General features: G+C 47.8%; 1 protein-coding gene and 1 pseudogene across 2 annotated transcripts; one reads left to right on the top strand and one right to left on the bottom strand.

Annotated features, from left to right (window-relative positions):
* The first annotated feature begins 25 nt into the window (after positions 1 to 25).
* Positions 26 to 4,680, top strand: LOC308565293 (F-box only protein 8 pseudogene; annotated as a pseudogene). The gene is made up of 5 exons (XR_014000638.1): positions 26 to 97; positions 1,943 to 1,978; positions 2,537 to 2,623; positions 2,791 to 2,853; positions 3,691 to 4,680. The product of XR_014000638.1 is annotated as an F-box only protein 8 pseudogene (transcript).
* Positions 4,681 to 9,673: 4,993 nt separating this feature from the next.
* Positions 9,674 to 18,416, bottom strand: FOXR1 (forkhead box R1; the record flags this gene model as incomplete). The annotated part of the gene is made up of 6 exons (XM_081153221.1): positions 9,674 to 9,702; positions 10,162 to 10,396; positions 11,649 to 11,879; positions 12,100 to 12,347; positions 12,452 to 12,526; positions 18,356 to 18,416. 6 exons carry the CDS (start codon positions 18,414 to 18,416, stop codon positions 9,674 to 9,676), a joined length of 879 nt encoding a protein of 292 aa, XP_081009347.1.
* Positions 18,417 to 22,193: the final 3,777 nt, after the last annotated feature.

Consider the following 22,193-nt stretch of genomic DNA (forward strand, 5'->3'; position numbering starts at 1 on the left):
CGGGCCGCAGCCTCCCCCACGCGGTCGCGCGAGGAAATGGTCGGCGCGCGCGCAGGTGCGCGGCGGGAGCGCGGGGCCGTGAGCCCCACGCGTGCAGGTACCGATGGGGCCCCGCGCCGGGCAGTGCGACGGGGCTTAGCTCGGAGTTTGTGGGGCGCTCACTGCGCTACCTCACCGATCCGCTCGGCTGCCCTGTCCGGTGCGCCGTTGTTTTCAATACTACTTCAGTGACAGGTTTGAGAGACGGGGAGAGGGAGAGAGGGAAGCATCGATTTTTTGTTCCGCGACAAACTGGTTGATTCTTGTGCGCCCCGACCTGGGACCAGCCCACGGCCGCTGGGCGACCCCCGGCACCCGCGGGCGGGAAAACAGCGTGGGGAGGAGGTCACTGAGGCCGCGGGCCGTGCGCTGACGAGGGACACGTGCTGGGGTGGCCGCCCGAGGGGCGTGACCAGCATTGCTCCTGTGAAGGGTGCAAAATCATGGCTGAGGGTTACAGACATTTTCAATCTGTACAAGTGCTAATCTAGTGGGATTTTTTTTTTAATCCTCACCTGAGGATATGTTTTCCATTGCTTTTCAGAGAGTGGAAGGAGGGGAGAGAGAAACATCATGTGAGAGACACACTGACTGGTTGCTCCCACACGTGCCCAACCGAGGTCGGCGCCCTTGGCTGGGATTGAACCCCGGACCCTTCGGTCCACAGGCCGATGCTCTAACCGCTGAGCCAAACCGGCTAGGGCAGAGGGGGGTGTTTATCAATTCTTTGCGAGCCACTTCTAGCATCAGCAGCCATCCTGTCCGTCCTGCTCCTAAACCCTAGGGTGGGCCTAAAGCGAACTGCTCCTTCACAGGGCTGCAGCCCCCAGGCGATGGTCTCCACCCCCAGTTCCTGCACAGGGGCCTGGGCCTGGCTTACGGGCTGAGCAGACAGCTGGCGGGTCACAAATCCCTTAGGTTTGTTACCGGTACTGGTGCATTAACCTGGTGGGTTGCAGTCTGTAGGTATATACACAGTCAGCTTTACATAATTCAGGCCCAGAAAGTAGCCAGACTTCCCTTCAGATCTTGAATTCCTGTTGACACTTCCCTTTAGACTCAAGCCTCTGTCACATGTGATCTATTTTGACGAAACCTTGCAACACAATTCCTTGACCTGCCATCATTCCCCTGGCAGGGTCAATGCTGGACCTTGTTCACCCAAAATTGTTCCTTCTCTGAATCTAAACTCTGAAGTCCCACTCTGACCACCATCTCCCATCTTCCATGTAACCTTACCTTCCATCTGGTCTTTTAACTACACGAAGACCCCCATTCCTGAAAATGACTCCTCTTATCCATTCATGCAGATAATTGCTTAGCATCTGCCAGCTGCCAGCTGCCCTAGGCCAGTGGTTTTCAAAGTGTGTGTGGCCTCCAGATCAGCAACATCAACATCTGGGAGCCCGTTAGAAATGCAGATTCTTGGGCCCTACCCCAGACTTTCTGAATCAGAAACTGGTGTGGGGTCCAGCTATCTGTGGCTTAATGAGCCCTGTGTGATTCTGATGCTTAATCAAGTCTGAGAACACTGGTCTAGGTCTTAGGTCCTCTTGGCTTCACTTCACACATTGAATGGTCGAAATATTTCCTCCACACTCTGTTACTATTACCTCACTATTACTATTACTTCACTAGACTTTCCAAGACCTCTCATTCTGTCACACCACAACCAGGGATCAAACCAGCCGTGTTTCCACATATGTTCCAAAGCTGCTTAGAGTAGTCTACACTACCTGCTTCGACTTTTACTAACTTCTTAGCCATCTGCAATTTTGCCTTTGAAACTATTTCCCTAAAGCTCCCCACCACCAGATATTAATTCAGCTGCCATCTGAACCGGACTTTTGTGAGATGGGACTTGCCTTCCTTTTGGGGACATCTCTTGTTTTCATCCCCCTAGTGAATGATGCCACCAAGCAAAGGCCTGCAGTTTGGGGTGAGTTATCTTTTGCACTCCTTTTTATTAAATCCCCATATCCACCCTGCACAAGTTGTTTTACAGGATTTCTGATATGTTTAAAGTCTGTCTTTCATTTTTTATACTCCTAGAGCATACCTTCTTCTAATTACCTTCATTGCTTGCTTGGATTCGTGTAAAATCTTTCTAGCTGGCTTCCCTGTGCCTGGTCTGTTTCAACTCCATTCATCCTCCAGCCGTGGGTCTTAAGAAGGCCTCTAAATTGGCAATCCTGACTATTTGCCTCCTGAAAAAAATCTAAACTTTCCAGCATGACTTCAAAGGCTTTTACAGTATGATTCCCAAGTTCCTTTTCAGTCTGCTCTGTCACTCCCCTCCCCCTTTCCTGACCTCACTCCCTCCTTTTAATCAATACAGATGGTCCTGACTTAACAGTGGTTCCACTTAGAATTTTTTTATTTTATAATTTTAAAATTATAAAATTTAAAAATTTTTGGTATAAAAAATTGATGGTGTGAAAGCGATATGCATTCAATAGAAACCGTACTTTGAATTTTGAGTGTTAATCTTTTCCAGAGCAAGGAATATTTGGTACAAAACTCTCTTGTGACCCAGGGCAGCAGCAGGGAGCCACAGCTTCCAGGCAGCCACGTAATCATGAGGGTAAACAAACAATTCTCTATAATGTAGTACTGAATGCATTTTAGACGTATATTTTCAACTTCTCATAGGTTGAGGAGCATCTGTATTTCAGCAGTCCTATTGCTCCTATGCACTTCAGCATCTCCGGCCATTGGGTGAATCTGCCTGATAGTTTTTTTCTATTCTAGAAAGTTCTGAAATATCAACTAGAATGGAATTTCCATGAGGCTGGTGACTTTGCCTGGCACATGGTAAGCTCTCAGTCCATTCATACGCTCTCATATCAGTTCATTATTAAGTTAAATGTCACCCCTTTTGTGAAGACTTCCAGAGGTGTCCCTGCAGAATTAATTTCTCAATTACAATGTCTGTTGCTCATCCTATCATTTGCATTTAGTAGTCAGTTGAAAACCAAATAGTTGAAAAGCTCTTCAAGTGCAGGGACTGCCTTGTTCATGCCTGAATCCCTGGAACTAACATAAAGTGGTCTTCTATGCATGTTTGTCAAATTAAGTTAAAACCATCAAAACTCCAGGCACCTGGGGTTAAGATGCCCTTGAGATGGGAATTTGAGCAAGGAAAGAGCCTATGAAGCATGCAGCTAACAGCCTACTAATTAGTAGTATGAAACTACAAAACAGGCTAATAGATAGTTTTATTCATTTAAAAATTGTAAAAAGAGCCAGAAGGAAGAAATTCTGCTTGTGGGACAGCAGCTTCAGCCCATTTCAGAGCGTTCCAGACTGCTCTTCCTGGCAGCCTTCCCAACAGACTCCACACTTGCCCAGCTGGCCTCCAGAATCAGGCTCGCAGGTGGGTCAGGGGCTGTGGAGAGTGGCCAGAAACCAGCAGCTCCAGCAGGAAAGCTACCTCAGCAGAGAGCAGACCAGGAGGATGGCTGCCAGCAGCATTTCTAACACCAGTCATGGTAAACAAATCCAGGGAGGCATTGATCTATATCATCTCTTTAAGACAAGGAAAGAACAGGAAGGATTCATTAATTTGGAAATGTTGCCTCCTGAGCTAAGATGGTAATCTTGTCCTACCTGAATGCAATTGACCTCTGCTTATCTTCATGTGTTTGGCAGGATCTCACTAATGATGAACTTCTGTGGCAAGGGTTGTGTAAATCCACTTGGGGTCACTGTTCTATATATAATACAACCCACCTATAGGATTTTCTTTTAGAAAATTATATATGCAGCTGGATGAAGGCAGCCTTACCTTTAATGCCAATCCAAAGGAGGGAGTGAACTACTTCATGTCCAAGGGCATCCTAGACGATTCACCAAAGGAGTAGCAAAGTTGATCTTCTGTACAAGAACACTAAATTGAAAAAAACTGAGAATCTACTTTGATGAAAGGAAAGCTGTCTTGGATGACCTGGTAACACTGCATAATTTTAGAAATCAGTTCTTCTCCAATCCACAGAGAATTTTTTCTTCACATCCATGGCCCTGAAGAGCATGGGGAATATCCTGAAACTCTTATAACAGTTCTTACATACATTCTGTGCTTGTAACCCTGATTTCATGCGAGAACTTGGCCTTAGTCCTGAAGCTGTCTGTGTACCATGCTACCCTTTGACTCTCCTTTCCATCTACCTCACTAGCCCTCACGTGAGGGATAAACTGCCAGAACAAGAATTTATTTCAAATACTCATCATGCTGCTCAAAGTATTAGTGAAGGTTTTGTAGGGCACCTTTGTGACAGCACCTGCCTTACTGGCCATGTGGCTGCACAAAAGCACAGTTGCTAGGTTAACTTTCAAACTAAAGCTACCCAAGGACTTATTTAGCAGATATGGGGGTCACATTAGTGCCAATTTTTCTACCTTCTGGATACAGTCAAGCTTGAGTGTACAATATTTTCTTTTACTACTTTCTTTTTTAGTAACTTTCTTGAGGAACTAAAGAATTTTGCAGAATTTTTCTTAATTTTGCTTATCATGTTTTGCACAAAGCAGAGCCACTGTCTTTCACAGCTGTTTAAGACTGTTAAATTGACCTTATACTCTAAAGATGGGAAAATAAAAAATAAAAAACAAAAATGGTAAAAATATCTTGTTAAAAAAATCTGTACATCCTAGCTGGTTTGTTCAATGGTTAGAGCATTGGCCCATGGACTAAAGGGTTCTGGGTTCAATTCTGGCCAAGGGCATGTACCTCAGTTGCAGGCTTGATCCCCTCTGGGGCTCTTGTGGGAGGCAACCAATCCATGTGTCTCTCTCACATCGATGTTTCTCCTCTCCCCCTTCTACTCTCTCTGAAAAGCAATGGAAAAAAAAATCCTCAGGTGAGTATTAAAAAACATCAAGAAACTGTACAGAGGTTATAAAGTGATTGTCCTCCGTATCTCTTGCCACCCCCAATCCTCAAAGTTGACTACTGCTGTTTGATACCTATATTCTTCAAGACACTTTCTATGCTGAAACATATTTTTACATATGAACAATAATTTCTGCCACCTTTAGAATCATATCGAGCATACTGTTCTGCTGGGTTTTTTACTCCAAAAAATGTACTGTGGATACGTTCCTATGCCAATAAATAGAACATGGTTTAAATACTGTCTGTATCCCAGTGACGCTCAAATGTATTTATATCTTCAGCTCAGACATATCTTCTCAACTCTGACATAACAATGACCTACTTGACATAACCACCCTGATGCCTCACAGATCCTAAACAGAACTGCTTAAATCTGCCGCTCCTACAGGCTTCCTGTCATCACTCACCCAGTTACTTAACCCCAAAACCCGAGTCATTCTTTCCTCCTGCATCCAGTCAGTCCTGCTGACTTGTTGATTCTACCTCCAAGATTCATCATCACATCAGTCTGCTTCTCTCCAGTTCTACTGCTGCTGCCACTATCCTGGTCCACCTGGACTACAGCAGTTACCTGCCAACAGGTCTTTCCATCTAGGCTGACACTGTGAAGGAGGACCCATATCCCTGGCACCTGACGAAGGGCCTGGAGTATTGAAAACTGAAAACAAATAATCATTGGATGAGTGAAAAAAAGGAAATGAGGGTAGGAGTCTGATAGTCTTTTGGGGGTAAAATGGGTAAAGGCAGGTTTTTCTCAGGGTCATTTTTCCCACAAGGCTATGTTTTGTTCTTTCTTCCTGAACTGCTGCCTGTTGGGGGCACTTGAGACTTAAACCAGGCACTGACAAGAATGTGGGCAGGGGAAGGATGCACGCGTGCAGAGGAGCTGGACAAATTAGGGCTGAATCAGATGATGCCTCTGCCTGGGAGCTAGAGACCAGGGTGGTAGGAGAGGGAGCCCAGGTTGCAGAGTGCTGAGTGGGCTCAGAGTGAGGGACACTGGTGACCTGGTCCCTCCAGCCATTCTTCCAGTGGATAGCACATAAAAATTAGCATCCGGACAGTACAGGAGAAACAGCACAGCATCTCAAGAGGGACTAGGGGAGGTGTTCCCCATCTGCTCCGGCTGGGCTGAGGTCTGTCTGTCCCTTTCCTCGGCACTGCTCACTGCTTCCCACCCCATCCTTGCTTCCCCACCTCCCTGACACCCACCTCCGCCTCCTGGTGGCACCATCAGCCCTCCCCACCCCTTCTTTCCCCAGCCCCACCTCAGTCCCTGCAGGGCATGGCTAGCTTTGAGCACTTCTGCAGAATTGCTGTTATCTGGACCTGGCAACAAGACCCAGTGCTAAGGCTTCATGTGAGAGGCCTTCCCAGCAACTGCAGAGCTAACTGCTACCTTCTCTGCACTTCCAGAGAATGTGGACCTGCCTGTTAGAGAAGTTACTAGTGACGATTCACAGCAAACTGCATTCTCACTAGGCTCTGGGGGTTTAGACACGAACTTGACTTATGCCATTGTATCATTCTCACTGACTGCCAGTGTCATGTGGGTAAGGGCCTCTGAGACAGGGACTAGATGGTAAGCATTGCTTGGTTTTGTGGTTCTCTCCCATCAGCCTTAACAGTCTAGGAAGTGAGCAAATATTTTGTAAGACTATCTTTACACCCTGAAATGAATCTTATAAAATAACCTACCTACACATATAATTTTAAAAAGAGCAATACAACACCCTAACTATAATATAACAAAGATAAAGGGAGATAAATTTATGATATTTCAATGGATAAACTATATTTGAAAACATGAGTTAGAAATTAGGACATACTTAAGAGATATTTAAATAACTATTGAAAATACTTTTAGCCCAACCAGGCTCAGCGGTTGACCATTGACCTAGGATCCAGGTGATAGCGGTTCGATTCCTGGTCAGGGCACATGCCCAGGCTGCGCGCTCGGTACCCAGTCGGGGGTGTGCAGGAGGCAGCCGATCAATGATGACTCTTTCATCATTGATGTTTCTCTCCCTTCCTCTCTCTGAAATCAATAAAAAGCGTATTTAAAAAGAAAATACTTTTTTATATAGGCTACCTTGAAATAATAACTAAATATTTGTTTACACGTGTAGAATCCCTGAGTACAGCAGACACAAACAGAGAGAAGGCACGTGGTACGGGTGACTTAATTGCCAGAGCAGCTTTGCTGTCAGTGAAGTGATTTTCCAAAATGGCAGACAACTCGTGGTAAAATTCCAAACCAAACAATACAATCTTCATTTTTACATAATAGTTGCATTCCTGGGAAATTATATTAAAATGATGCAACAAATATTTTCTGCTTAGGTGTAAAACTAAGTTAGATTCTCAGGTTCTTAAAAATGGCCTGAGGTATGAGGGTCAGTTCTTCAGGGTGAGAAACTGACGCCTGTCTGAGGACATCTGATATTCCTGAGTCTGACTCCCAACGCCCACAACCACCCCAAATCTTTTGGGCAGCCACAGTCCCCTAGGCTCAGTGAGAGCCCCTGGCCTAGCACTTCTCCATTTCTGGTGTGTGTTGGGGAGTGAATGCACCAGCTGTAGTGCGGAGGTGGAGGTGGTGGTGGGAGTGGAGAGGTCAGCAGGGTGGGATTTGATATGTTACCAAAATGTGCAAGACAAGCAAGCAAATGGGCCTTTCTTCAAAGGTGGAGATTTTGGTCTGGTAGGGCAGGGGCCATGCTTTTTCAGGAATACCACATTTCAGAGACCAGGGAACTGGCAGTTGGATTTCACAGTGAGAGACTGCAAAGGATTAAGGGGTGAATAAGTGGACAGGAAATGAAGGCTACTCCTCAAATATGTATGACTATCACAACTCAGAGATGAAGAAGAAAATGGTATCCACTCCTTAAGGTACAGATGAAACCTGCAAGTGAGCACTAAGCACTCAATGTGCCGGGCATGAGACTGCCTGCTTTCCCTTGTCCTATTCAGATCCCAAATCAAATCTGCATATTTTTAGTATCCCCATTTTGCATTAGAAAAAAACCAGTTTAGGAATGTTAAGAAAACATGTGAAGAAGATATTGCACAGGAGGACAGGTTATCTGCTGAGGGAGCAGAGCTGGGAGTCAAACATGAAACATCAGAGTGTTACCAGCAGTAGTGAGGTACAGGTAACCACTAAGAGCTGTCAAGGGCTCAAAGTAGAGCCAGGCCATGATTAGCCCACCAGCATCTGAAACGGAGGAGATTCGTAACTAGATGGCACAATGAACAATAAATCAGTACCGTCTATTTAGCTTCCGCTGTGAACTAGGTTCAGTACGAAGCATTTGACTCCACCCCACTTGTTTCCCACTCTGGTACTGAAAGAGAGGCATCTATTAACTCATTTCCTGATCAGGACCCTGATGCTCAAGGTGAAGTGCCTGCCTGAGGTGGGTTCTCCTGGAACAAAGATGCAGTGGCTGCCCCAGTGCCGGCAGCGAGGCAAGCAGGGCAGGGAGGAAAGGGGGAGTGAGGCGCCCTCAACCCCAGCTGACTGCAGATTCCTGGGAGGCCCTGGGCAAGGGAGCCATTCTCAAGACTCAAGCACCACCCACTGCCACTTCTGGAGAGGAGGATGCCCAGTCCCTGGAGCGGACTATCTTGAGTGTAGAGCCATGCTTCTGTGCAGGCCTGTTGGCTGGTGAGGGCAAAGCAGGAGAGAGAATGAGAACAGTCATCTCAGCTTGGTAGTAAATCCATTATCTTCAAGCACCAGCTAAATGCCTGTGACATCCTGACACAGCTCTGACCCTCATTCCTTTCTTACTTGTCCCCCATTCCCCTCAGACCTGAGGCTGGCAGCTGACCCTGCCCTGAACATGGTCTCCCACACCCAGGAAAGCCACAACCCCAGCTGGGATCTGCAGCCTCTAAGGACCAGGACCCACAAGTGCTCTGGCTTCTGCTGAGGGTATGGTGGTGACCAGTGGCACAGGGAAAGAGCATGCACCTCAGCTCTCAGTTCCATCCCAATGGCTAAATGGAGGAAATGAGACGAGCCTGACGACTCCCTTTTCCTTTTCTTTTTTTAAAATATATCTTCATTGATTTCAGAGAGAGGAAGGGAGAGGGGAGAGAGAGAGAAACATCAATGATGTGAGTCATTGATCGGCTGCCTCCTACATGCCCTGGATCGGGGATTGAGCCCACAACCTGGGCTTGTGCCCTGACTGGGAATTGAACTGCGATCTCCTGGATCCGAGGTGGATGCTCAACTGCTGAGCCACGCCCTTTTTCAAGAAATTCTTTCATCTTTCTCACTGCTCCTTCACGGCCTATGAGGGTTTGTCTTCCTTCAGCTGCCCCATAAATGTGTTTCCCCAGGCTTCTCTTTACTGTCCCCAGCTGATTACTCCTGTGGGCAGGTGTGCTTTGGGCCTTTTGCAGGGCTGGCTGCTATGAGCTAGCATCTCCCGACTATCATCATAACCCAGAGAAGTGGGCATTGCTCCAGGATCCCAAAAGGGGGTATTTTCTTCCTTTGAGGAAAGAAGAGCAGGGATCCCTTTGCTGCACACCAGGCACTGCCCCATTGCCTCTGGAGCACCCATTAGCTCTGAGGGCATCCCACGTCCAACCTCAGAGCTGACGTCCACCTCTACCTTTTCTCCCATCCTCAGAGACCACACACACACACCACACACACACACGCACGCACACCAGGCTGCTGCAGGTAACTTTAATACGGCATGGGCTTGCTTCTTGGACTTAAAGGTCAAACAGGAAGGGCATCACATCTGTAAGAAAAAAAGAGTCAAAGGAGTCTATCTGCCCTTTGCAGTTGCTGTTCCCTAAGCCTGGAATGTCCTCTCACAGTAGATGGTCTTCTCTCTGAAGGCCCACATGCCAGCTGGTATCCAGGAGAAGAAAAAGCCCTTTGTGTATATAAACTCTCACACCATGCTCTGACATTGCGTGGCCACCATTTCCCTAGGCTGCTGGACTGTGAATAGGACCAGTTGTACCTTAGCTGTTTCTCCATTAGCTCTCTGTACCTCAAGTCCCATGATTGTGTGTGGGATCCCACCTTAGGCAGACATCACCCCAGGGTTTCAGACCACTGCTATCCTCTCCCCTTCCTACAGAAGGTACCCCCATGGTGTGGCCCAGGTTCCCTCCTTGCATATTCAGCCTTAGGTCAGGATCTTCATGGTCCCCCCCCCCCCCACACACACACACAGGACAGGGCCTCACACCTGGCTGGCTCATGCACTGTTGGATACTTTCCAGCTGAGTGGAGGCCAAAGCTCGGGCCTCCTTCTCAAAGCGGCGGTGTCCCTCTTCGGTCAACTTCCAGAGGCAGGATCGAGGCCATGCACTAGCCCCACCCTGCATGCTGACTGGAACTTTCTCAAAGCTGTCTCGGAAACAGAGATTGTGACGGATGGTATTCTTCCAGCCCTCGGGAGCCGTCCGGAAAAAGGGGAAATGCTGTCTGTGGACAGGGAGGAGTGGTAAGGAAAGGCACAGTTCCTGTGGGCCATTCCCTATCCTTGAGCATGTTTTCCCCCAGGGGCCAGGAACCTCAGCCCTCCTCTCCAGGTGGAGAATGGCAAGCTGGCCTAAACTGCTCTTTGCTGACTGAGCGTGTGGCCAGACCTCCACCTGGTGTGTTTCTTGTACAGACCCTCACCTTTGAAACCGTTTTACTGTCCCGATTCCTAGGCTCATTACCCTCCCTCCCTGAGATCTTGGGACTTTGACTTGCAACAGGAACAAAGCATAAATGAGGCCAATCAGCTCCTGTAAGAGGAATCCTGGTCAAGGAGGGATACCACTTGAGGATTAATATTCTGAGACTCTTCGGACATAGGAAAAGGTGTGAGAAACTTCTCACACTCGTGTGCATGACTACCAGAGCTAAATGTAAATCCCTTCTCAACTGGGTGCCCCTGGGGGTACAGGGAGCTATGCCAGGCAGTATAGTCCAAAGGGAAAGCATGTGGTCCCCAGGAGGGGGCGTGCAGGAGGCAGCTGATCAATGACTCATCGTTGATGTTTCTATCTCTCCCTCTCCCTCCTTCTCTGAAATAAATAAAAACATATTTAAAAACACACACCAAAAAACCTCACGAAAAACCCAAGGGAGCCCAGCTGGGCGTGGCTCAGCGGTTAAACATCAACCCAGGATCCAGGCGATCAGGGTTCGATTCCCGGTCAGGGCACATGCCTGGGTTGCGGGCTTGATCCCCAGTCGGGGGCGTGCAGGAGGCAGCCGATCAATGACTCTCTCTCATCATTGATGTTTCTATCTCTCTCCCTCTCCTTTCCTTTCTCTGAAATCAATAAAGATATATTTTTAAAAAAACACACAAAAACCCAAGGGAAAGCATGTGAGAGACTGTTGGGGAACCTAGACTTTATACTAGATAATCTTGAGTGGGAGGTGGAAGAATTTATTACCCAGGTGAGTTTATGTTTTAAAGAACTAAGATATAAAAAGTAATGAGTTCTCTAATGTGAAAGTGGGTGGGGGTGCATATCTTCCTATACATGTGATATGTGGACACACGTTCAGGGACAACCCAGAACCAATGCCTGGGTAAGGAGAACTGGGAATACACTTATCCTCTCAGATCCAGATGGTAAAACCCAGGCAGCAGCCAAGGGCTGGGGCAGAGTGGAAGGCTTCAGACCTAGGACCCTGCCCCTCCTTCCCCTTCCTCACAACCTCCCCCAGCACGTACCGAGTGAAACTGTAGATCTGCTGCACGTTGAGGCCACAGGGGGAACCGTTTCTTAGTGCCAGTGCAATTAGGTGGAAGTAATTGAGAGGGGGCCGGGACCAGAGCCTCCCCTCCTGTCTGTTGGCTTGCCGGAGCCTCCGACTCTGGAGGGGAGCCCTTTTGTGAGGGGACAGGAGAGCCACAGAGGAGCTGTCATCCTGGTCCTTAGCCTCCTCCTCTTCTGTGAGCTAGAGGAGCACAGAGTCAGAACTGGTCCTGACTCCATGGCCCCTACTCCAGGGTACAATGGCAGGAAGGGGTAGTGGTCTAGGGCCACCATCTGGACTGCTCCCCAACCCAAGGACACAGCTAATTTCTGAACCCTTTAACCCTGTGTTATCCCTAAGAGCCAGAACTCTGATGCATCATCCCTTTGCCCACCCAGCCTACAACCTCAGAAATCCCTACCTCCCGGCTGCTGGGGGAAGCAAACTGCCTCGTGGGGAAAGGATGCCGCCTGGGGGACGGAGGCAGCCGCTTCACTGGTTTGGCCTCTGAACAGTTGGCCAAGTCTTCCTCTTTTGGGGGCAGCTGAGGGGAGGGGAGTGTGCTTGTCAGATACTCCCCCTTACTAGGTTGTGGGGCCTCCAGCTTTCCAGGGGGAAACACGATGTTAGGGTTTACCCACATCCACAGGTTGGGCTCAATATCTGGACCTGTGCAGAGAAAAAATAGATTATGTGCCTTAGCTCACTGGCTTTGGGTGTCCCGCCCAGGCCACAGGGCCATCCATGTCAGAGGGCGCATTCCCACTACTCACCATCTTTATCAGGGGTGGGCTTTTTCCCCACAGGTAGCTTTGGTGGCTCAACTACACGGAGTTTATATCTGGCAACTGGCAAAAAGACAGAAGAGGGTCAAAATGTCCTAGCACTTCCACTGTGGCCCCAGGGTCCTGGGCCTTAAAGCTTTCTGGGATGGGGCTATGGGCCCTGCCGGGGCAGTTATGCCAGCACATGCCACTAGGTTTCTCCTTACTCCTCTGACCTTCCCATCCACCTCTGCCGTCTTCTGTTCTCCCACTATGTCTACTGCTCTTGAATGATCCAACGGACGCCTGTGGCTTCAGTCACCATCTATAAACTTAAGGCTTTCAAATCTTTATCCAAACTTCTCTACTGGCCCTTAATTACAAGTCCCCATAGGATGTTTTTACTTGAATAACCTACGGGCACTTTGAACATTTCTAAAACTAAACTCCATCTTCCTCCCCTGCCTCCTGTATTCCTCATCTCAGTGCTTGGCACTGCCACCTAGCCAGTCTTTCAGGCCGGAGACTTGGAAGTCACTCTGAACTCCTCTCCCCCACAGCCACGCCCAGTCAGCCACCACGCCCTCCAGCCCAGAAGGCCTTTTATCAACTCTGACCCATCGCACTGCAGTACGAATGATCTTCCTAAGATGTTAGTCCAGTCTTGTCAGCCGGCTGTGTAAAGCTTTGAGATGGCTTTCCATTGTCTTTGGGCCAAATCTAAAGATATTCCTTGAGATGGTCTAAAAGGCCCCATCTCCCCATCAGTGGTGAGCCATTCCTCCCAGGCTCTCCAACGGCCCACACTCTAGACTCTAGCCTTCCTGCAAGCTGTTTCCTTCTTCCTGCTCCCATGGAATTGCTACTCACCCATCATGTCTCTGTTTAAACATCTTTCCAAAGCAGGCCTTCGCTGACCACCTACCTGTCCAAACACTCCCACGCACACATTTTATTGTAATTACTTGCTTAGAGTCTATCTCCGAGTCTGTCTTGTTCACTGCCTGGAACACGGGAGAAGCTCAACTTATTTAGATGAATGAATACATAGTGGGCTAAGAGTAAATCAAGTACAACCTGGCCAGCGTGGCTCAGTGGGTGAGCATTGACCCATGAACTTGGAGGTCACGGTTTGATTCCTGGTCAGGGCACAAGTCTGGTTTTCGAGCTTGATCCCCAGTAGGGGATGTGCAGGAGGCAGACAATCGATGATTTTCTCTCATCATTGAAGTTTCTATCTCTCCCTCTCCCTTCCTCTTTTTGAAATCAATAAAAACATTTTTAAAAAAAGAGTAAATCAAGTATATATTATAGCTATCTGCTTGGCACTATGCTGGCTCCTTGGGAATAGGGGGAGATAGTTGTGCCCCTTAATTGTCTCATGAGTGTCATCATATTACAGATGAATGTAGGTTTTTGTCTGGAAAATGATGATGTATTTATTGGAGAGCTCAGTAATTAGAAAAGATGCCTATTACATTGCTAATGTTCAACATAGTATTCAAAAAAAGGAAAGAGTAGCAAGAGATAGAAAGTTGGAAGAAGAAAAAGGTAAAACTACCATTATTTACCAAAAAAAAAAAAAAAGATTAATATAGAAAACCATACAAAATCAATATAAATTATTAGAACCAATAAGAGTCCAGGAAGTTTGCTGGAAATAAGAACAACATACTAATCAATCTGTTCTTCTATAGTAGCATTATAAAACTGGAAAGTACAATTTTTTTGGGGAAAAAAAAAGATATTGTTTAGCCCCGGCCAGTGGCTCAGTTGGTTGGAGTGTTGTCCTATGCACCAAAAGGTTGCAGGTTCGAATACTGGTCAAGGCGCATGCTCTGGTTTCAGGCTTAGTCCCCCATGTTTCTCTCTCTCTCTCTCCCCCCAATTCCTCTAAAAAAGAAAAAAAATACTTAAAAAACAAAACAAAACATATCCTCAGGTGAGGATTTTAAAAAAAGGTACTGTTCGCAATAGCAACCAAAGTTACAAACTTTCTAGGGGTTAACCCATCAAAGGATGGACTGGACTTATTGGAAAAAGATGCAATCACTATTTAAGGACATAAAAGACGTAAATAAGCAAAAACATAATACATACTTTAAAGATGTCAATTACCCTCAAAGTAATCTGTATGCTTTATGCAGATATTATCATAGATAGTTATAATAGGTTCTACATTGTAAAAATCACAAAGAATATAAATCAACAGATAAAACTCAACAGAAAAAAAATTTAACCCATAAAGTTTTTCGTTCTCTAACAGATAGATAGCTTCTGCAAGTAAAAGCCAACACAAATCCATAATGGGCAAAAAGATACACAAGGAGGGGACACCTGAAGGACTAACAAGATGCTCAGCCATACCAGTAATAAGAACACAACCAAATAAAACACTTTACATCAGACTGACCATAATTATAAAAACAGATAATACCATGTGTTGGCAAAGATGCAGAGAAATAGAATTCTGTATTACACTGAAGGCCCGACAGCAGCTAGTGCCGCCCCTGTGAAGAATAGTCAGGTAGGACTAGAATTTACTAGACTGTCTGCTCCTGGGTATGTAGTTCAAGTACTATAGGAACTTATATCCTAATCTGCATTGTTGCTATCATCTACCAAACTCTCAGTCACTCCCTTCATTTAGAGGAGTTTGGCTCCTGGCTCACTGTCACTAACACGTCTGTCTTAAGTCTTGGCTATTTCAATACACAGACAATTTTCCAAATAACCTGGCTTTTTGAACTCTCCCCCTCCAAAGAGTCTGCCTTCCATTTACTTTAGACAGTCTCTCAGTCGTGACCTGAACCAGTAACTGCAACCTCTCCATAACCTCATTTTTGTACCACAGAAAAACATCATCTCCTATCTTTCCAGCTACCTCCTTCCCAACCACAGCTATCCTTTGATACCACTGATATCATTAATCCATTGATCTATGGTTTGGTAGAGTTGGATTTAATCAGGGTTAATGTTTGGCCCAGCAAGTGCTTGAAGCCTTAGAGGGCCAAAGAACTGAAGGGTGTATGCAAGAGAGAGAGCATGTTTGACCACGATTCCAAAGAAGAGAGGACATCCAGTGACTGAGAGCAGTAAAATGGTGACAGGACCAAGAGATAGGTGATTTCAGTGGGATCAAAGGATAGTGCCTCTGTCTGTCTCCCTCCCTCTCTTTCTGGCACAGATGTCCTCATGCCTTCTCAAGGCAATTGTTTCAACTATTGTTCTCTTTCCTATTAATTTTTTTTGTCTCTATCAGCATTCAAATATGCTGTTAGTTCTCTCATATTAAAAACAAAAACTTATTTTGCCCTCGCTTTCTGTACCAGGCCGCCATCCCACATTTTGCCTTCCTTTGAGGCAGAACTTGAAAGAATGACCCATAGTTTCTCTCTCCACTTTCCCTCCTTCCACTCTCAAGCCCTGGCCAACCAGCCTCACTCCTCCACCAAAACCATATCATTAAGGCTCTGTTCTGTTAAATCCAATGGTCAGCCCACCTCTGACCAGGTCTCTCAGCAGCAATCCCCTCATCTGACGGCTCCTTCCTTGAAACACTTTCTTCACTTGGTTTCCTGAGAACCACAATCTCAGATTTGATTCTCAATGGCCATTTCCTGGGTTTTTGTTGGTTATCTCTCTCTCCCCTCCAATCTCTTTACAATGTAACGCCCCCAGGGCTCATCCTTGTTTCTTCTCTCCTCCGTTCTCACTCTTTAAATGCCACCTCTATATGAAAGACTCTCAAAATTTATATCTGCAGCCCATACCTCTCTCCAGGACTCCAGACGTATATATTTATCTGCTTACTTAACACTTCTACTTGGATATAGAGAAAGTATTTCAACTCAGCATGTCTGGAACAGAATTCCTGATTTCTTCCTAAACCTGTCCTACCAGAAGCTTCTCTCAGTAGAAAGCGATTTCATCCTTCCACTTACTCAATCAGCCAAAAAACTTGGGAGGAATCATCCTCTAATCTCTCTTTCTTACACCACACATCCAATCTATCAGCAAATCTAGTTGGTTCTAGCTTCTCACCACATCCTTTGCTAACATCCTGGTGGTCCAGACTAGCATCATTTCTTGTCTGAATTACTATAATAGTCTTCTAGTAACTAGTCTCATGGCTTCTAGGTTCCTAGTTTCTTTATATCTACAGTGTATCCGCAACACAGCAGCCACAGTGATCTTTTCAGAATATAGATCATGCCAGATCAGCTACATAGCTTGCAGGGCCTGGTGCAAAATGAAAATGTGGAGCTCCGTGATAAAAAATCATTAAAAATCTCAAGACAGTTATAGCAGTGCATTAAATTAAGTATAGCCATCCTATGCAACTATACAGGTCACATACTCATGAAGCTGGTGATTGTCTCTCCTTTACTCAAAACCTTTCAACCACTAGGCCGAGTGTGGCTCAGAGGTTGAGCATCAACCTATGATCCAGGAGATGGAGGTTCAATTTCCAGTCAGGGCCCAGGCCCAGGTTGTGGGCTCGATCCCCGGGGGGGCGTGCAGGAGGCAGCCGATCAATGACTCTCTCATCACTGATGTTTCTCTCTCTCTCCCTTCCTCTCTCTGAAATCAATAAAGATATATTTTCTTTAAAGAAAAAAAATCAAACCCTTTCAACCACGCCACATCTCACTCAAGTCAACTCCAACGCCCTTCAAGTGAGACAGCTCTTCCTGATCTGTGCTCCACACCTGGGAACTCTCCTCGTTTACTGTCATCCAGCCTCACTGGCCTCTTCACTGTCCCTCAAACCTCCACGCACAGTCCTTCCTACGGCTTTTGTACTGGCTATTCCTGCTGCCTGGGAAACCTTTCCTCTGCATGTTGTTCTCTTGGCTCACTCTCTCACCTAGGTAAACCCGCTGCTCAAATATTATGTTCCCAGTGACACCCAACCTGATGCCCCTATTAAAACTGTAGCTGCCACCACATTCCCCCCCTTCCCACGCCCTCCTCGCTGTCCTTTCCCCATCTCAGTTACCACCTCACAACGTACGAGTATATAAAGTCTTTATGTGGACTGTCTGTCCCCAGAACGTAAGCTCCATGACAACCGGTCTGCTTTTCTCTTTATGTATCGCGAGTGCCTAGAACAGTGCCTGGCTAACTGGGGTTGCTCGCTAAGTGAGTCTGGAATCAGTGAAGACGTGGGAGGTTCATCAGCATCACCATGGCGGCAGGGAGCCGGGCAATGCAGGCTCCATTCCTCAGGAGGACCGAGCCTAAGGGGCGCGGAGGACGGGCTGCTGCGCGCAGGGCGCGCCGGCCGCGCTCTCGGAGGCACGTGCCCTCTGCCGCCGCGCGGCCCAGCTCGGGGCGCCCGGGGTCCTCACGGAAACACCGGCAAGACAAAGCCACGAACCGGCGTGAGGCGGGGAAAGCGCCGAGCATCGTGTAAATGAAGGTCACCGAGAAACAAACTGCTGCCCGAGGGCACCGGCTCGGCGGGAGCACGGGGAGCGCGGCGGCCCCGGCCCGCGGGGAACGAGCCGGCGGCGCTTCCGGGGCGGGCGGTGGTCGCCCCCGCTCGGCTCGCGCGCCGCCGAGGCCCGGCCGGCCGTCCACCCGCACGCGGCGGGCGCTGCCACTACTCTACCTTCACGAGAGAACCGGGGTCCACGGGGCGGTGCGCCCACGGCCACGGGCGCCGTGGGGAGCAGGCCTGGCAGCGGCCGGGCGGGCTGTGGGCCGCAGCCGCGCGCCCGAGGTGAGGCGCCGAGGGGGCGGGGGCGCGGCCCCGCGTGGGCCCGCAGTCCCGGCGGCGCTCCTGCGCCTGCGCCCCTCGCCCCGCGGGCACGGCCGGGCCACGGCAGGGCGCCGGCCCCGCGGGGCCCCCACCCGGCCGCCCGGCACGCCCACCCCGCCGCACCCCACCCACCCCGCGCAGCTCACGGCTCTGCTCGGCCACCGGCAGGTGCGTGGTGGTGAAGGCCAGGAAGCACTCGCTGCCCATGTCCCAGTCCAGCAGCCCCGGGACCTGGCCGTGGAGGCGGGCCCACAGGCCGCGGCGCCGCGGCGGCAGGTCCACCTTCGGCGCGGGCGCGGGCGCGGGGACGTCGAGGCCCGGCCTCCGCGCGCTTCCTCGGCGCCGCTCGGAGCGCGCGCGGGCCCTCGACGCCCGCCCTCGACGCCCGCCCTCGACGCCCGCCCTCGACGCCCGCCCTCGACGCCCGCCCTCGACGCCCGCCCTCGACGCCCGCGGCCGCGACTGAGGAGGCGCGCCCACCGCCTGAGAGCAACCGGGCCCGGCGCTTTCTAGGGGCTCGGGTGGGTCCTAAGGCTCAGCCAAGGCCCAGACTGGGCGCCGGGGAGGTGGCACCACAGGGTGACGTCTTAAACGGCGGTTTCTAATCCTCACCGAGGATATCTTCCCGCTGCTTGCCACAGAGCGGGGAGGGGGAGACGCCCTGCGAGAGACACGCGTGGATGGTCGCCCGCAGGCGCCGCGCCGCGGAGGCTGCGGCCCAGGCTGTCCCCGTGGCCGGAATCAAGCCCCGCCCCTTCAGCCGGCAGCCGCTCTGACCAGCGGGCAAACCGGCCAGGGCTTACCCTGTGTTTCTAATAATTTCGAATTTACAGAAAAACCCTGAGAATACTATAGAACACCTGTATACCTAAATACCATAATTCAGCAATTACACTGGTCATTGACGCTGATCACACTTTAATTTTTCTCTCCATATATACTTAAACGTATTTATTTATTTTAAAATACGTTTTTATTGATTTCGGAGAGAGGAAGAGAGGGAGACAGCAAAGCGCAGCCCAGAGCGCCGGCGGGGGCCAGGCTGCAGCGCCACCTCCTGGCCCACCGGCGCTCGACCGCGGAGCCACGCCGCCGGCAACATGTTTTATTTTCCGGAGCTGTTTAAGAGTATTTGCAGATATCGTGCATCTTTTTTCAAAAATTAAATTTATTGGGGTGACAGTGGTTAATATGAACATATAGATTTCAGGTGTGGGCTTCTATGTTATGAGATCTGTGTATTGCACTGTGTGCCCACCACCCAAAGGCATATCTTCTCCCATCACCTATCATGCCTCTTTACCAATAAATACTTCAGTGTGTATTTCCTAAAAATGAGGATATTGGCTTACATAACCAGGAAATCAGAAATGAGAAAATTATCAAACTCGAAGGTTTAACATTCACTTAATACTATGTTTAATGTACAAGTCCTATTCAAATTTTATTTATTGTGCCAATAATGTCTTTTATATAAGTCTGTTTTCAGCCCTGGCTGGGTAGTTCAGTTGATTAGAGCGTGGTTGCAATACGCCAAGCTTGTCAGTTCCATCCCAGGTCACAGCATAGACAATAATGCAACCACTGAATGCATAAATAAGTGGAACAACAAATTGATGTCTCTCTTTCCACCACCCCAGCTCCCATCTTTCTAAAAATCCATTTTAAAAATTTGTTTTCTGGTCTATGATGCAATTCAGGTTCATGCAGTGCACTTAATTTCCATGTCTCTTTAGGCTCCTTTAACCTGGAGCAGTTAGTCAGCCTTTTAAATCTTTTATAACATTGGTATTTTTAAACAGTACAGGCCATTTATTCCATAGAATGTGACTTAGTTAAGGTTTATCTGATGTTTCGTCATAATTAGACTTAAGGATTTTTGGCAGGAACGCCACAGCAGTGATGTTTCCTTCTTAGTACATCACATCAAGAGGCACATTATGTTAGTCTGTCTCCTCATTAGTGATGTTAACTCCAATCACTTGGTTTGGTGGTAGCCACAGGTTTCTCTACTATAAAGTTACCTCTTCCACCCTTTTGTAATTAGAAAGTAATTTGTGAAGAGAGACTTTGATCTAAAATCCTGTTCCTTATCAGGTTTGGGCCCACTAATTCTAGCATCGGCTTATGACTCTTGCCTGAATCAATCATTACTTCGATGGCTGTAAAATGATTATCTTTCTAAATCTATCATTCTTTTTCTATTTATTTAATTGGCATTCTTCTTCTTTTTCTTTTTTAATCTCATCCAAGGATATTTTTTCCATTGCTTTCAGAGAGAGTGGAGGGGGAAGAGAGAAAAACATCAATGTGAGAAAGACACATTGATGGGTTGCCTTCCTCAAAAGCTCCAACTGGGGCCAGGGATTGAGCCTGCAACTGAGGTACGTGCCCTTGGCCAGAATCGAACCCAGGACCCTTCAGGCCGTGGACTGGTGCTCTAACCACTGAGCCAAACCAGCCAGGGCTTAGGTAGCATCCTGTTGTAAGAAAGAGCTTTTCCTTATCCCACATTTATTTATCAGTATGGATGCAATTCTTTTTTTAAAAAAATATGTCTTTATTGATTTCAGAGAAAGGAAGGGAGGGGAGAGGGAGAGAGACAGAAACGTCAGTGATGAGAGAGTCATTAGTCGGCTGCCTCCTGCACGCCCCCGACTGGGGATCAAGCCCGCAACCCGGGCATGTGCCCGCAACCCGGGCATGTGCCCTGACCGGGAATCGAACCACCATCTCCTGGATCCCAGGGCAATGCTCAACCACTGAGCCCCGCCCTGCTGGGCATGGATTCTTATTTTATAGAATGGGTAATAAATCATTACTGTCATTATTTGTTTTACTTCTCAAGTTGTTCCACATACGGCCAGTGGATAAGCAGTCCCCTCTGGTTTCCTGGCTTCTCCATCGGCCCACCCACCCTATACTTACTGTGCTGTCTGTTGCTTGTCTACAAGACCAGAAGCTGCGAGAGTACCTGGCACACAGGAGATCCTCAGTAAATGCTGGTTGTTGTTTTTTGTTGTTTTTTACTTCTCACCTGAGGATATTTTTTTCCATTGATTTTCAGAGAGATTGGAAGGGAAAGAGAGAGACAGAGAGAAACATCGATGTGAGAGAGACACATTGATTTGGTGCCTCCTGCACTTGCCCCAACGGGGCCAGGGATGGAGACATTTCTCCAAAGAAGATATACAAATGCCTAATAAGCACATAAAAAGATACTCAGCATCATAATCATTAGGGAAATGCACACTTAAAACCACATCCATCGGGATGGCTGTTATTAAAAAAAAAAGCTCTGGCCAGGTGGCTTGTTGGCCGAGCGTCGTCCTGTACATCAAAAGGTTGCGGGTTTGATTCCCTGTCAGGGCACATACCTAGGTTTTGGGTTTGAACTCCCATCAGGGGGGTATGAGAGGCAACCAATCAATGTTTCCCTCTCTCTCAACATTTCCTCAGGTGAGGATTAAAAAATAATAATAATAAACAAACAAAACACAGAAAATAATGTGTTGACTAGGATGTAGAGAAATTAGGAGAACCCTTGTGCATTGCTGGCAAAAATGTAAAATGGTTGAATCCCTGTGGAAAACAGTTTGATCGTTCCTTAAAAAATTAAACATAGACTTACCATGTGATCCAGTCATTCTACTTCTGGGTATTTACTCAAAAGAATTTAAAGGACAGATGCGAACAAGATATTTGTATACCCGTGTACATAGTAGTATTATTCACAATAACTAGAAGGTGGAAACAACCCAAATGTCCATCAACAGGTGAATGGATAAGCAAGATGTAACATATCCGTACAGACAATGGGAAATTGTTTAGCCTTAAAAAGGAATAAAATTCTCATGCATGCTGCAACACGGGTGAACCTTGGAAACATTATGCTGAGTGAAATAAGCCAGATACAAAAGGACACACTTTGCATGATTGCATTTTTATGATATACCTAGAATCTAGCCAGATTCATAGAGACGG

The sequence above is a fragment of the Miniopterus schreibersii genome (assembly GCF_964146895.1).
Source record: "Miniopterus schreibersii genome assembly, chromosome: 12".
NCBI lineage: Eukaryota > Metazoa > Chordata > Mammalia > Chiroptera > Miniopteridae > Miniopterus > Miniopterus schreibersii.